Here is a 16659-nt window from a genome sequence, read left to right as displayed (position 1 = left end):
AGGCTCATGGCCCAAGAGCCCGAATAAAATTCATTATTTTAGTAGACTGAACTTGGTGTTGCCTCGTGGGTTTCGTGTACCTCTGCTGAGATGTTCGCATACTATTTTTGAGTATGCGAACACCTCAGCAGAGGTACACGAAACTCACGAGGCAACACCAAGTTCAGTCTATTCGTGTACCTCTGCTGACGTGTTCGCATACTATTTTTCACATCAGAAGGAGGAGTCCGGTATGTTAAGTATTCTACTCGCTTGTTAGGCATCCAGTCCTGTTTTTTGCACAACAACCAACGAGACTTCTTAATGAAAATGTGGTAAAGGACCACTTCGAAATGTGCAATATTGTCACGGGTGGTACAGCTCGGTTGGATACGTCAAAGTAGGTGACTGCAGCGGACGTCAGTAGCAGTCCCAAAAGCGGAGCATTCGCAGCCAGACACTTCGGCTTCTTTTTCTAAGGCCAGCTCGCGCGCGCATTCCGCGCTCTCGTGGTTCTAGTAGAACGACGACGATGAATGGGCGGTGTCATTACTCCCCGGCAAAAAGAAGCATCGTCCCGATGCTGGGAGTGAGTGGAGAGGTCGGAAGGACTGAACGGAGTTAGTGGGCGAGGCTACCGATCGTGATAACGCTTCAGACGGACCACGTGAACCACTTCAGGGCACGGGGAGCGTCGGGACTTCTGAAATCCATCGGGAATGACCTCGTAGTTGAGGTCGCCCAATGACCTGACCACGCGGTATGGTCCGAAGTAGCGATGGAGGAGTTTTTCGCTCAGTCCTCGTCGCCGAATGGGGAACCACACCCACACACGGTCGCCAGGCGCATAATGGACGTCGTGACGGCGCCGATTGTAGCGATCTGCATCTCGAAGTTGTTGGTCCCGAATTCGAACTTTGGCAAGTTGGCGAGCAGCTTCGGCGCGTTCCAGGAACGTGTAGGTATCAGTGTGAAGGCTAGAGTCGTCCAGATGTGGTAACATTGCGTCGAGCATCATCGTCACTGCACGGCCGTAGACGAGTTGGAATGGGGACATCTGCGTTGTTTCTTGCATGGCCGTATTGTAGGCGAAGGTGACATAAGGAAGCACTTCGTCCCACGTTTGTGTTCAATATCGACGTACATGGAAATCATGTCAGAAAGGGTTCGGTTCACTCTTTCAGTCAACCCGTTCGTTTGAGGGTGGTACGACGTTGTTCGGCGGTGGGCGGTATGACTGTAAACCAAGATCTCCTGCAGCAGCTCAGCCATGAACGCAGGGCCTCTGTCAGTGATCAGCACTTCAGGTGCCCCATGGCGGAGTACGATCTGATGCACGAAGAACTTAGCGACTTCTAAAGCGGTGCCGCTGGGTAGAGCTGACGTTTCTGCATAGCGGGTAAGGTAGTCCGTCGCGACAATTATCCATTTGTTGCCAGAGTTCGAACGTGGGAACGGACCCAGCATGTCCATTCCTATTCGTTGGAAGGGCCTTGTGGGTGGTCTAATGGGCATCAAGAACCCAGCTTGTTTGGTTGACGGTACCTTGCGACGCTGACAGGCTCGGCACGTTCTGACGTAGTGAGTGACATCAGCACGGAGACGAGGCCAGTAGTAATTCTCTTGGATTCGGGCTAGCGTACGGGCTATGCCCAAATGTCCAGAAGTGGGTTCATCATGGGAGTCTTGGAGGATTTCATTGCGCAGGCTAGGCGGTACGACGATTAGGTATTGCGTATTGTTTGGAGCGAAATTTTTCTTGACCAGAAGACCATTGCGGATGCATAAAGATGGCAACACGCGCCTGAAAGCGCGTGGGGCGGTCGTGTTGCTGCCGTTGAGAAATTCCATTACGTCTCGAAGTTCGAGGTCGGCGCATTGTTGGTCAGCGAGGCAGGAGGCGCTGAGAGCAGTCAGTAAGATGTCGTCATCATTACAGGCGTCGGTAGAAGGATCTATTGGGGCGCGGGACAGACAATCGGCGTCAGAGTGCTTGCGCCCGGATTTGTACACGACAGTCATGTCGTATTCCTGGAGCCGCAGACTCCATCGGACGAGGCGAGCGGACGGGTCTTTAAGGCTTGCGAGCCAGCATAAGGCATGATGATCGGTCACCACCTTAAAATTTTTGCCGTAAAGATACGGTCGGAATTTCGAAGTGGCCCATACAATGGCAAGGCATTCTTTCTCGGTAGCGGAATAGTTTGATTCGGCTGGTGACAAACATCGACTTGCTTAAGCGATGACCCGTTCTTGACCTGCTTGGATCTGGACCAGGACAGCACCTAAGCCGATGTTGCTGGCATCAGTATGGAGCTCCGTGTCGGCGTTTACGTCGAAGTGAGCCAGAACGGGAGGCGCCTGCAGGAGGCTTTGAAGGCTGCGGAATGCATTTTTTTGCGCTGCTTCCCATGTGAAAGGTGTGTCCGACCTTGTTAGGCGCGTCAGCGGCTCGGCAATGCGAGCAAAATCTTTCACGAAGCGACGGTAATACGCGCACAATCCAGGAAAACGGCGGACAGCTTTCAGGTCTTGCGGCGGCGGAAAATGGGCAATAGCTGTTGTTTTTTCAGGATCAGGCTGAACACCGACTTGATTCACAACGTGCCCTAAGAACTTCAGCTCTGTATACGCAAAGTGGCATTTCTCATTTTTGAGCGTGAGTCCAGAAGACCTTATTGCTTGTAGGACCAATTCGAGGCGGTGAAGATGCTCCTGGAAAGTCGGGGCGAAGACGACAACATCGTCAAGATAGACGAGACACGTCTGCCATTTTAAATCGGCAAGGACGGTATCCATGAGGCGTTGGAAAGTTGCCGGTGCAGAGCACAGTCCAAAGGGCATGGCCGTAAATTCATACAGGCCAACTGGAGTAATAAAAGCTGTTTTTTCACGGTCCCGCTCATCGACCTCAATTTGCCAGTAACCTGACTTGAGGTCCATCGAAGAAAAGTAGTTAGCGCTACAAAGGCGATCCAGAGCGTCGTCGATCCGGGGGAGAGGACAGACATCCTTTTTGGTGATTTTGTTTAAGCGACGGTAGTCTACACAGAACCGCAATGTCCCGTCTTTCTTCTTCACAAGGACGACTGGCGCTGCCTAGGGACTCCGGGAAGGACGAATTACGTCGTCGCGGAGCATTTCCTTGACTTGGAGGCCAATAGCGTCACGTTCAGCGGGAGAAACTCGGAAGGGGGACTGTCGGAGAGGGTGCACGTTATCGTCCGTAATAATGCGATGCTTCGCTAGGTGAGTTCGTTCAACACGCGATGATACCAAGAAGATGTCGCCGTAGCGCAGAAGAAGATCTTTAACTTGTTGTTGCTGCGTCGGGGAGAGTGCTGGATTGACGTCGAGCGTGAAACCAGTGACTGGGCTCTGCTCTTGCGACAACGACATTGTGGAAATACTGGGTGTGCTGCTGACATGGGCGATGGCATCAACGTGAGCCACAACGGTTCCCACGTTCAGATGTTGGTGTGCACCACCGAAATTGGTTATCAGCACTTCTGTTTCTCCGTCGACGAGATTAACGACTCCTCTGGCGACAGCAAGGCTCCTGGCAAAAAGCAAGATCTGGTTGCCTTCCGCGACGCCTTCGAAATTCCGCACAGTCTTGGCGCCGACAGAAACCATAATACTCGAACGTGGTGGGATGGTGACGTGGTCATCCAGGATGCAAAGTGCGGTCGGATGGTCTGGATCTCTGTGTATTGCGTTCTCTGTGGAGAAACACACGGCCTTTGACTGGAGGTCGATGACCGCTCCATTCTCGGTCAAGAAATCCATCCCGAGAATGGCGTCACGTGAACAATGTTCGAGTATAACGAACGTTGCCAGGTAGGTTGCGCCTTGAACTGCTTCTCTTGATGTGCAAGTCCCGATCGGTGTAACTAAGTGACCCCCGGCTTTACGAATCTGTGGTCCCATCCACGGAGTGGTGACCTTTTTCAGAGTGGCGGCGAAATTTCCACTGAGGATAGAGTAATCCTCCCCTGTGTCGACGAGTGCAGTGACGTCCGTTCCGTCGAGGGAAATGCTCAGGTTTGCTGTCGTAGACGGCGTGTGAGCGGTACGGCGCGGTGTTCGGTCACGGCTGCGGTGCGGCGCGGGTTCATTTCGATACGTCAGGTGGCATTCCCGTCGAGTCGGCGTTTCACGGTGTTGGACGGCATTCGGTCGTGGCATCGGGTGGCCACCTAGTTGCGGCGTAGGAGGGTCTGTTACATTTCGTAGGTGAGCAACCTCCCCATCAAAGGTTGCTGCTTTTAGTTTTCCTGGCGGGGGCTTGGCGACCTTCCCCGAGGAAAGTCACCGTAAGACCGACGACGTGGGGATGGCGACCTGCGGGTCCCACCGGCAGATTCGGCCAGATAATCGTTGATTTCTCTGGGTCGCTGCCCAGGCTGCGGACGTGGTGCATATGCAGGGAACCCCGGCAGGCCCATCTGACGATACCTGCAGTTGCGGTACAGGTGGCCCGGCTCACCGCAGTGATAGCAGAGAGGACTGTAGTTGGGAGTGCGCCAGATGTCACTTTTACGGGGATACGATGGAGCAGGACGAGCAGGTGGTGGCGGCCGAAAAGAGGCCGGGGTTTCCTGAAGACGAGTCGGCGGCGGTTGTGCGCGACGAGCAGCAGCGGCGTATGTCATTTGCGGTGGGGCTGTGGACGGCTGAAAGGGAGCTGGTGTTGTAAGCGCCTGTTGCACCTCTTCCCGAATAACCTCGGATAGAGCAGTAACCGTTGGCGCAGGCGGCGTAGCCGGGAACAGCTTCTGGAGCTCCTCGCGAACGATAGCTCGTACGGTTTCGCGAAGCATGTGGGTGTTACTGATGTCCGTGGTTGCCGCAGTCATGGCCAAAGGTTGACGCTCGTATTGCCGCAACCGCATATCGAGTGTCTTTTCCATGGTGGTTGCCTCCGACAGAAACTCTGCGACCGTGCTCGGTGGATTGCGAACCAGTCCGGCAAAGATTTGCTCCTTGACACCTTGCATAAGGTACCGGAGTTTCTTCTGCTCTGTCATGTCCGGGTCAGCTCGACGAAATAACTTTGCCATCTCTTCGAAGTATACCAGTATGCTTTCATTTGGTAGCTGGGTTCGGGACTGAAGGAGCAGATCGGCCCGTTCTCTTCGAATCACCGTGGTGAAATCCTTCAGGAACTGGTCTTTAAATACGTTCCACGTCGTTATGAACGACTCCCGGTTCTCGAACCACGTACGAGCTGCGCCCTCCAGCGAAAAGAACACGTGTTGAAGCTTGGAGTCTTCCGCCCATCTGTTGTACCGGGCCACGCGTTCAAATTTCTCCAGCCAGTCTTCCGGGTCTTCGCCTGGAGAACCTTGGAAGATCGGTGGCTCCCGAGGCTGCTGCAGCACAACAGAAGGTGAACTAATCGTCGTCTGCATGCCTATTTCGGGCTGGATGGTCGTCGACGATGGCGCTGAACGAACCGCTTGGGTTGAGCGAGACTCCAGAAGCCCAGACTCGGGTTGAAGGCCTTGGAGCCGGCGGCTGCCGTGGTGTACAGGCGTCACCTCGATGGCAGATGACCCTCGAGGACTTGAATCCCTGCTTGCTGGGGGAGTCCGAGGCATGGAATGCGTTACCCAGCACCTCCACCAGATGTCACGCGTGGTACAGCTAGGTTGGATACGTCAAAGTAGGTGACTGCAGCGGACGTCAGTAGCAGTCCCAAAAGCGGAGCATTCGCAGCCAGACACTTCGGCTTCTTTTTCTAAGGCCAGCTCGCGCGCGCATTCCGCGCTCTCGTAATTCTAGTAGAACGACGACGATGAATGGGCGGTGTCAATATATTAAGAGTACTCCTGAAAGACGTGTTTTGCAGTCTTGTCTTGATATGTATTTTGAGGCTGCAAGAAAGCTTTAGGGCGAAAGCAATATTCTGATGGGTAAACGCCGAGCAAGATCTTGCGATTTTTGTTGGTTTGTGCATTGAGAAATAAATTAATAAGAATAAGTCAAAGAAATATTCCCGTGACTGAGAGTCTAAATCAAAGCAGCGCGAAAAGATCAGCTTCGCTTGCTGGTATTCGAGAGCGCTAGGGTACAGCCGCAGCCGAGCACGCCTCATGTTAAACTGCAATGCATTGCACGTCGTTGTATCCACCAAATTCCATCTGCGCTGCGAAGACACTGACACATAATCCTTTCCGTCTTCGTCAACGTCATTATCATTCATAAAATTGTGCTTTCCCATGTTTATAAAATATAGGCAAAAATTATCTGTCATTTTTTGAATATTTCTTGATAGAATCAGTGTTAAACGGACAAAAAAAAAAGGAAGTTTCAGGCCCTTTCAGCTTTCATAATATGGCCAATAAGAATCTTGCTATAATAACAATATTCCAAATGTTTGGAAACAACGTTGCCAGCTATCCCACACGAGCAATACGTGCTGATGTGCGAGTTGGTTTGTTTCTATACTCGCAGGTTCCAGCGCAATAAATTACGGAACACATATCTCAGCGCTCCGTCCTTTCGTCCTCGTTCTTGGGTGTTCCGTTATTTCTCGCGCTTGGACCTGCAAGCATCCCTTAGGAAAAAATGCATACACTAAAGTTTGTTAGGGGTGCTCAGGCACAATGGAAACGTTCCCAGCATCAATAATTCGAATGTGTAGTCAAGCTTTCCAGCTCGAAGAATATAACGCTTTTGCGTCATTTCGAAGTAGATTCATTATATTTTAAAATACCTCGCTATGAATATTTGCGTTTGCTTTAGTTGAGTGGAGTTATGTATTCATTACTTGGGAATTTTCGTTATTTTCAACCATTTCACTTTTCACTGGTTCAGATTATGCCAGAAGCCAATCTCAGCCTTTCTTTTTATCGGAGAAAGCAGAAGCTCTCTCCCTGCATGCTCGGCTACTACAGAGAGCGTGCGCGGCCACTTCGTAAAGTTGGCTTTCAAAGCAATGTGATGAAACAGAGGAGCACTTGCCTGCCGAGATGAGGGACGCTTGCACCGAGAGGAGAAGGAATAATCTTGAGAAGACACGTTGACTAAGAAAAGCTGTCATCTTGAAACGACGCGCACCTCGGTCCGGCTGCATCGCGGAAGGGTGCGCGAGTGCTTCGCAGACGCAGCAACCTCGGGCCCGACTGCGCTGACTGACGACCGATACACCTAGTGTCTGAGCGCCTGGTATTCCACGAGACGCTTAATGTGGGCGTACGTCATAGGTTCGACCACCTGCTTCCACAAGCTGCCGCAGGTATCAGTCAGAGAAGAGATAGCAATGGGCGACAAGGGAGGGTCTCACTAAAACAATGGGTAATGATTCTCCATATCAGCGGTCTGGCTTTTCCTGTTCTGTCGCAGCTTCCTCACTCATCGCAGAGGCCCTATTGCTTTTCTCATGCTCGATGTGCGGTCCCTTTCTAGCAGAATGAAACGGCACAATGCTGATTCGGCAGCCAACTATGATAGCACGATGCAAAGCTTTGTTTTCGAGAAAGCAGAAGCATGCACGTTGTATCGGCAGCCATAGAACGCGTCTAATTGTAGCCGCGGCCTCCTCGGTGCGGCGGGCAAGCAAAGTAGTAGTTTTATGACCATGTCTGGACACCTTGCCGGTTGCCCTCACGTTTTGCTGCCTACTCTCACGTGCGCCTGTCTACTCGCAGTTCCTATCCCCCTCCAAATTCCCATAACCCACTTATCCAAACCGTTCCGTTACTTCCCAGGGGAGATGAGGGGAGTCTCCCCGGGACCGCTCTCCCGGCTGTGGGTCGCTATAGTAGCATTCCTCGATTGATTCCTTTCCACCCTCGGGTGGCAAAATTTCAATTGCTCCAGGACCACATCTTTCATGTTATTATTGGGATTGTACCCGCGATACAAAAGTGATGCGGGAGAGGCCATTATTCTTTTGAATTCGTCGCTTCAAGACACTATATATATAAATATATAGGGATGCACGGGCAGGGACACATTATATTTCCTTCTTTTTATTCTCCCACAATAATTTTGGTCTATAGGGATGCAGCCTCTTGTTCCTTAGGCGGCGCGGGCTGAGAAATGTTTTTATTTCTTTTTTGTAGCGAAAGTTACATTGGCGACGAAGTCGCAGTTTCGCTGTGCTCGCACTCCCGCCGTGGTGGCACCGCACCACGTGACCAACCACGTGGAACGTCGTAATCGAACGTCCTGATCATGACCAATCTATTATGAGATTACTATGACCGTCCCCCCCCCCCCCTCCTCTTTACCGCATGTGATTTTTAGAAAGAGTTCCACCACAAACAACGCCGCCGGATCAGCATAGCTTTAAAACGCGGTGCTTCAACCTTCAACAGCATTCTAACACAGGCACCTTAATGCGATCGAGCTATGAGGGTGCTTTCTGTTCAGCCTTACAGCGTAGTAGAGGTCTCCTATTAGGTAAAGCATTGCTCTAGAAACAAATTCTTGGCCTCCATCTCACAGTGTAAGGGACACGTGAATAGAAGTCCGCCTTCCAGCCACTGGCGCCACTCGCTGCTAGTGGCCCTGTAGTCTTGAGCATGCCGCCACTCAGTCGCTCGTCGCCATCGCAGCAACGGCGGGTCGCCCAAGGCAGTACTCGGCAGGACTACACGAACGTCGTACGGAACGAGAGTGAAAGCGGCGACTACGTAGAGATATGGAGCTGGGCGCCCGCAAAAAGGAACGCGTCAACGGCGAGCGGATCTTCACGTGGAAGCTAGCGATAGCAAGATAAGACAACGGCGCCTACTTGCTCTGTGTTCTTGTGGACTGGTCGCCATGTCGTCGCTCTTTGTATATATCTCTGGGAAAGGTCCGCCCGCGAAGCCACTACACGGCCGAAAAACAGCACCAGCGTGGAATTACAGTGCCATCAAAAACGCAAGCTCTAGCTGAGAGAAGACCACGGCTAGTTTCGCCGCCTCCCGCTATACTTTTATTGACCTCGCCTTGAAAGAAAGTATCTCGTGTAGCACTCAATCCCATTTCCGTTTGCTTCTCTGGCAGCAAGGCGATACTACACAAGAATAAATGCACGTTACCTGTGTAGTAACGCCTTTGTCTTTCTTCATCTATGCCTTAGCGTTGCGAAAGTAGCTCACACTACATCACCATCAGTTAGGTAAGGTAGAAGAATGCACGTGCACCTGAAGGCAACTTTCCTCTATGTTCAACTTTCCACCTTGTGATAGAAGCTACCAGTGCGAGGCGAAAACGTACGCTGGTGCGCTCTTCTTGGGTGCTAACAAGAAAATCCTACTGGTCTATATGTTGAATGACATAAGATCGCAGCTGCTGCTGTAGTGCCAAAGAAGGATATCCACCTATTTAGTGCAGAAATAGGCGACACTCTATGCCCTCGCGTGGCAAGCTTTTTATCTCTGCCATCAACTTTTTGATTCCATAACCACACTCTTGGGCTGCCCCTTGCAATTTTCTCTTTGAAAAATCAAATGTACCGATTCCAAAAAGCTCTCATTCTGGTAGGTAAAACGCTCTATGTGGTAACCGTCAGTGGAGCGACATGACTGGCTGCCAGTATGTTTTGAGCATAAAATGACACTTTTTTTCCTCAATTCAGGGGCATCACTTCATTATGATGAGTGTTTCTGAAGAGATAGCCAGGGTAGGGCGCTATGGGCAGGGTAGGGCGCTATGTCTTCGAGAATATGCCGTAGGTTGAATAACCAAATTTTGGTATTTGATGAAGCACAGCATACCATAGGTGCAGCGACTTCTGCGAAATTCTTGACTTTGTTTACTCCAAATGCGTCACTCGAAATTCGTAGAAATACTTTCGCGTCCGCACCTCACAGCAGTATTGTTGCACACTTGGTGCAGGGCTCAGATGAGTTGCCGATCCAGGTGAATGCGAAACTAAGTAACAGTAAATGCAACGAAGTGTTTTGATGCGTACACAGGATGCTTCCCCCACAATGAGTATGTACCATTCCTCCAGAGGCCAACAGCAAAAACATCAATACGATGCTCGCCCCGAAACTGCCTATAGATGCAGCAAGTGGAGAATACGTCTTCCATGCCATTCAGGTCACCATGAAAGATTAGGAAGATGAAGAACGAGATGACGAAATAGAAACTATTCGCCTGTGATTTCGGCGCCTTTTCGGCGTTCTGCGACAGCACTTTGTGAAACATTTTGCGTTGCCCCTGGGCTATCGTGGCGAGGAAGAGGAGTATTATTGCTTGTTAGAGTAGTCGCGGAATTTTGTGTGCCACTGAACACCGAGATTGCCTCGCATCTGAGGAGCAGAAGTATTCGCGAGCACTACATTTCTCTCCTGCGGACAGAGGAAGCCACGGATCCAATTAAGCGCCGCAGCGCATCTGAGATTTTCTTTTTAGTGCGAATGCTCTACTGTTGCTGTATAATTGTGAAGGTCATGTGGCAATGAAATGTGACCTTCAAACCAGGAGGAGCGGACGCTTGGCTCGGAGATCATGCCACGTGACTCGCCACGCCTCGCCAAAGCTGCGCGCGTTGAGCTGACGGCGCTCCCTCGCATCGCAGCTATCGAATCACGTGACTCACTGCGCCTCACCACAGTTGCCTATGCGGACCCGACGGCACTCTCGCAACTGCCGGAATTCGCTTGACGCGCTGTTCTCTATATAAGAACGTGTGACGTGTGCTTAATTTCGTGTGCTTAACTTAACAGAGCTAGCTTTCGTTCATCTTACTAAATTCAGCCGGGGTGCACGACAGCTGATTTTTTTCCTCCCCTCGCACTCCTTCCTTATTACACGCCAGCGCAGTAGCACCGGCAAACGTGCCATTACGTTCTGCCGTGCAAAAAAAAAACGCAGCAATGATGGAATGCAACGACTCCCGCGGAAAATAGGTTGGAATGCATTTTTGGGGCAGCTGCATCGAATGTGTGGTGCATGCATCTCCAAATTTTTGTTAGCTATCGGGATTCCAACCAGTTGTCGAGGCAGCAGATTCCTACACTCCAGCTTTTAACGAAATAATGTGGCCCCGAGAAACGTCTAAAACTACTATAATATGCTCAACTACCTGGAACAAACTATGCCACTTTGTTACAGTAAAAGGCGCCTGTAACTTTGTCGTATTTCATGTTGCTCTTAAAAGTTAACAGCGGCGAGGTGAAAGGCTCCCAAATCAACGCTTGCTCTTCGCTTTCCGCGTCTGTCGCTGCGGCTGCTTGAGGAAGGAAGGCGCGAAAGAAGTCGAAGGGGATCTGGAGACGGCACGCAAGAATAACACGCAGCTAGTCAACGCACACGTTCCGCCATGCCTCGCTGTGAATCGACACATGGAGAGCAACTAGTTGCAAAGAGCTCAAGGTGGTCACCCTACACGCAACATGGGTGTTATTTTTCGTTGTCTCGCTTGTTATCGATACCACGCTGAGAATTAACGCTTCACGCGCTTCGCTTCATTCCGGGCTTCGTGTCCTCGCTTCACCTTGGTCAGTAGAGTAGCCAGCGCGTACAAATCAAAGTCTTTAATTATAATAGTCTTGCGCACACGACTACCCTACTTGAGCTTAAGCCTACTTGCTTCACGCATTAGTCGTTTCCGCATAAAAAAACTGTTAATTTCTCTCGGCGGCCAACTGAAAATGGATGCCGGGATATCAGCAAAGAGATTCCTAATACATTTCTATCCTTTCCAGTCAACAACATAAACATCACGTTTTCAAGAAGAACACACAGTCAATACTAACTATACCCACGATTCACAATCTATTTCATGAATTAGTTTTCAGAATTCAATAGCCTAATTTCATAGAAACTTGAAGGTTATCAATAACAAAAAAAAAACAATTGATTTCAATGTTCTCATCTGCACATTATATGGCATTTTAATCCACTACTTGGTTTTTGAATTCGTACATCGTTATGTACGTGCGTTCGGAAATATACATTGGTTATTTAAAAAACGAGTCAGCTCTTATCGCCGAGCCCACTTTATCTTCAGTGTGCTTAAGAACGTACGATGTTCTCCTTAGAGTATGCGATGTTGAAAGCTCCTGTTATGCTAAAAATACGCACAGGATGTCAAGCTCGCGACTTCTGTTTACAGGGACTTCACTTACAGCGAAAAACACGTTTGTTTTCGCACGAGGCCGGCACGTACAACCGGACAATTCTTTAACGGTATCACTCAAGCGTCGACAAACTGCCATTCAGTGGCCTGTGGCTAAGCGAGGTGGCGAAAGAGGCAAGAATACGCACGTGCGCGAAGTGCTTGCCCTTTTCACGCTGTTTTGCCGATTGTCTTTGTCACATAGCTGTACGGCCGTTTGTTCGATATTATTGTGATACTGTTATAGAATTGGCCGAGCGTTCGTGGGCACATGTAACTGCCCACTGCACCGCGGAAACAATGAAATGCCTGCGCAGGAACGTGACCGGACGCATTCCTGGATGACCGGCATGGTGTGTGCGTCGGCACGATAACAAATAAAACAAAAATAATGGGGCAGCTAATTCATCATGTGTTGGAAATGCAATAGAATTAGAAGCAATTGATGCTTTTGCTGGAAGCGACTGGTATGGCTCGAGGAACCTACGGTGCTCTTCCCGTGCACCTCCTGCCACGTGCTCCGGTTGACAGACAAATCTGGTCTGGTGACGAAACTGCTAGTGTAGTGACGTCACTTCCTTCCATTCATTATGACCTGTCAGCTGTGATAAGGACACTGCCCGTTAGCCAATGAGGATCTTAACCCGACAGCAATAAGGATGTCTTTCAGCCGATCACCCGGCGTCGGCGGCAGTTGCGTGTACATGAAAGCAGGAGGCCCACCTTTTAGGGTGGGAAGGTGGATACTAGCCCACCGGGTTGTGAGCAGCCCGACTCCTATGGCGGGTGGCAATGAAATAATTCAAATAAAGGCAAAGCAGTTGCCAGCCGTCCACCATGGCACTGCACGTTTGATTTACGGGAGCTCTGGAAGATCAACTTGGCTGTCACCAGTCCCACCGGTGGAAGTGTTTGAAACAGCCACCTGGCGGGGAAGTGGTGCGTTTATGATGAAAAAAATGGAGGAGCCACTAAAGCTTCGCCTTAAGTGTATGACGAGGTAGCTTAATGGGTTTATGCCAGTATATAGCGAACTGGAGTTCTGTACTTTATACATTCATAGAGCCGTGGAGTGTTCATACCACTCCTGGTGTAGCGGTGTAGCGGTTAAGCAATGGGACACTGCTGTGCGAAGGCAGGTGCTGCCACCAGTGGGTCTTGTATGACCCAGGTTGCTCTGCTCGAGCGATCAATCATTAATTTAATTGCAACCTGTTACGGTGGGCAGTTTGCTAACAATCCGGAGGACAGGTTGTGACGACGCCGCAATGGTACGGGACCCTATAGGTGGCCCATCTGCCTCCTAAGCGGTTTCTCTGGAAATTTTTTCTCGACGATGCTGACGGCGACCCCGGACTTTCTGCGACACGCATTCCTTAACGCTATCGCGTTAATAGCACAGAGGGAGCACGAAAGGCGGCCAGGATGACGCAGACAAGCGCCATCCTCACCTGTCTTCTCCGTCCTTCGTGTTCCCTCCGCGCAGTTTTTCATCCCGAGCACACACCAAGTCGCCCAACTAGTTTTTTTCCTAAAGTGCTGCGTCGCTTAACCGCTGCACTTCTGCGCCCCTGGTGGTACGAGGACTCCCCGTGATCTACGAATGGAAAGTAGAGAGTGCCCAATTGAGCAAATATGCGCATGTAGACAGAACGTAGGCGGAAGCGAAGGAGAATGATGCATTAAAAGGGTGCCCTTTGATTACGAAGGATGCGAAGCAGAAGAAGACGTCGAATAAGTGTGCCGAGTTTGGCTCTGTAATGAAGCATTATGTGATGGTAGAAGAAAGAACATTGTCGTTGTCTGCGAAGCGATGCACAAATAGGGCGCCAAGCCCCTGAAGGGACCCATTTACGTTATCGCGTCATGCCTTTAACGCGAAGCATAGGTGTCAGCCCAATTTTTTGTCTGTAGCTGCCAGCTTTTTCCAAAGTACCGACGCGCTGTACTAAATAATTAGGACATGTAAACGAACAAGATAAGACATAGATACTGTTTGCAAACTTCAACTCTTTATTAGCACACGTTACTTGTGTCCCTAAAGGGCCACTGACCAGCCTTCGCTTGGAAATATTTTCTACGCCGGTGACTGTGATGCATCGGCCCTAGAACGCGCAGCAGCAAAAACTTTTTGAAAAGAATATTTATGAGCACATTTACCGCGATTACAATCAACCGATTTTGCCGTGTTACTCTCTTTATGTTCCCTCTCAGAGGTTTTTCACTCTCCTGCTTGGCCTACGTAAGCCAAATTCTCCTTCCTCCTCCTCCGCGTTTGGCGTGGAGTCTGGTGGAACAGGAACGAAAACAAAAGGGGCGCGGCTGGCACAATGAGTGGTCTATGTCCACCCTGCACCCGTCAGTCAGAGAGATGGGCCAATGGATGCAGTCCCTTTTTGGATTGGTTTGGTTTATGGGGGTTTAATGTCTCAAAACAACTCAGGATATGAGGGACGACGTATTGATGGGCTCCGGAAACTTCGACTACCTGAGGTTCTTTAACCTACACTGACATCACACAGTACACGGGCCTCTAGAATTTCGCTTCCATCGATATTCAACCGCAGCGGCCGTGACGCGGCCGTGCCTTTCGGGCCAGCAGCCGAGCGCCATAACCACTCAGCCACTGCTGCGGCAGACCCTGTTTTTACGCCATATCCAAGGTTCGACGGGACAGTGTAGAGGATGAGAAGGTTTGTCTCTCCGAAAGAAAGGATGAGAGAGATTTGAATTGTATTTTTGTTTTTTTTCTTTCCGGCGCCAGAACCGCTGCAGTGTTTTGCAGAGAGTATATCTCCGATACATAATCGCTCGGCTTGTTTGCCTGAAATATCCTGACCATGGTCAGTGGCCCTAAATTACTGCGCGCCGATTCTTTGAACATGCATATTCAACTAGCCACCTTGGCTGATGTATTGGTTTTTTACTCCGAGCAACGCCGGGTTTCTCCGAACAACGCCGGTCGGTTGGCGCCGGCTTTTTGCCCGGTGATGGTTATATTACATCGCATAAAACAAAAACGACGCTCCTTAGCGCATGCAGAATTCATATCCGCCGATGCGAGTTCCGTCACTAACGCAGGCAGTTTAGTTTATGCGCGATTGTGGCAAAGGCCACCGCCAGCGCTGCGCGGGAAGGCGTATGAAAAGAGTGTGCGGTTTGATTAAAGAATTCCACCGCTATTTGCCGCACGCATGAAAAGTGACCGACATTAAACTTCAAAGAATGCTCTGAGTGTTTTGTCCAAGACGTACACCTCTGGTGTGACTTTTTGAAAACCAAAATTTGAGAGCATGCTAACGAACTACAGCAGGTTCACTGACACATAGGGCGAGAAGTCCCAACCTTTTTATGCAGAGAGCTGTATATTTTTTATTGGTTTACAAGGGATCTGCGGAGCGCAGATTCAGTGAAACCACTCCACGGTTCATAGCCGTAGGACGTCACCATCTGTAGGTCTGGCGTGAAAGCGCGCAGGAGAGACGAAACAGCTACCACTACAGACCTACCTGCCGCCAAAGCCTTTCGGTCTGCCGTCAAGTGCACACAGATTAAGCCCGCGCTCGAAAGAATGCGCAACCACGAAAGCGTCTAAAACGCGAGCGGGAGGAAGCTGAAGCCGTAGCGACCGCCGCCAAACTGCCAACCACTCCTAAACAAAGCTGTGCCATTTCGGGTTTTAAATGGGAGAAGCGAGACAGTCGGTTTAACTACAGGTGAACCATACAAGGGTGCAATACCTTAAGAAAAAGTAACAGGTCTCGCTGGAATTTAAATAAAGCCTAAATGAGAGGTCGCGTTAGCCAATCTTTATTTATGGCGCAGCTCCCCAAAACAATACCGAACTACTTCATGTGTGGCAAAATTAGTGTCAACATTGCATATGTATGAAAGAAAAATGAAATATACTGGAACGCGCACATAGTGCCATCACGAGTGGGAGCACTATTGATAAACGGGCATGAGAATGGATTCGAGGCGATTGTTCTTTCCGTAACAAATCCACTGTGTAGGGAGGAACACTTCTCATTTATTTACGTCATTGGCAAACTTATGGCCCGCCAATGAAAGGCAAATCATTGTTAGTACCATGGGTGTTTCTCCGCGTACCCGCCGCGGTGGCTCAGTTGTAAGGGCGCTAGGCTAATGAGCCGGAGTACCCGGGTTCGAACCCGACCGCGGCGGCCACGTTTTGACGGAAGCTAAACGCAAAAAGGCGCCCGTGTGCTGTGCGATATTTAAGTGCACGTTGAAGATCCCTAGGTGGTCGAAATTATTCTAGAGCCCTCCACCTTTCTTTCTTTTTTTTTCTTATTCCCTCCTTTGTCCCTTCCCTTACGGCGTGGTTTCGGTGTCCATCGACATAGATGAGACATATGTGTTGCTGCAACGCGCATCCATGTTTTGTTCCATTTTGCTTTCAGACTTTTTTACATTGCTGAAAGGCCCTGAAAGTTGGTTTTTGAGGAAAGGAAATGGAACAGTATATGCGAGACAATTACTGTTCCATTTTCTCTCCTTCAAAATTTTTCATGTTTTTTCTGTACCAATGTATTTAAATGAAAGGCTGAACGATAGGCATCCGAGGGGGCTGTAAATGACTGAGTTGGACG

At 50.0% G+C, this 16659-nt stretch overlaps 1 protein-coding gene across 1 annotated transcript in view; it reads right to left on the bottom strand.

Moving 5' to 3' along the window:
• LOC144129735 (MAM and LDL-receptor class A domain-containing protein 1-like) overlaps window positions 1-7175 on the bottom strand; it is a 189224-nt gene extending 182049 nt beyond the window's left edge. The window contains 1 exon segment of the mRNA XM_077663821.1: window positions 6949-7175. Coding sequence (XP_077519947.1) covers window positions 6949-7060 — 112 coding nt within the window. The 5' untranslated portion in view covers window positions 7061-7175.
• Between the last annotated feature and the right edge of the window lie 9484 nt (window positions 7176-16659).

This window comes from Amblyomma americanum, chromosome 4 (genome assembly GCF_052857255.1).
Source record: "Amblyomma americanum isolate KBUSLIRL-KWMA chromosome 4, ASM5285725v1, whole genome shotgun sequence".
Classification (NCBI taxonomy): domain Eukaryota; kingdom Metazoa; phylum Arthropoda; class Arachnida; order Ixodida; family Ixodidae; genus Amblyomma; species Amblyomma americanum.
Note: the sequence above shows the minus strand (reverse complement) of the source record. Positions and strands in the feature narration are given on the sequence as shown.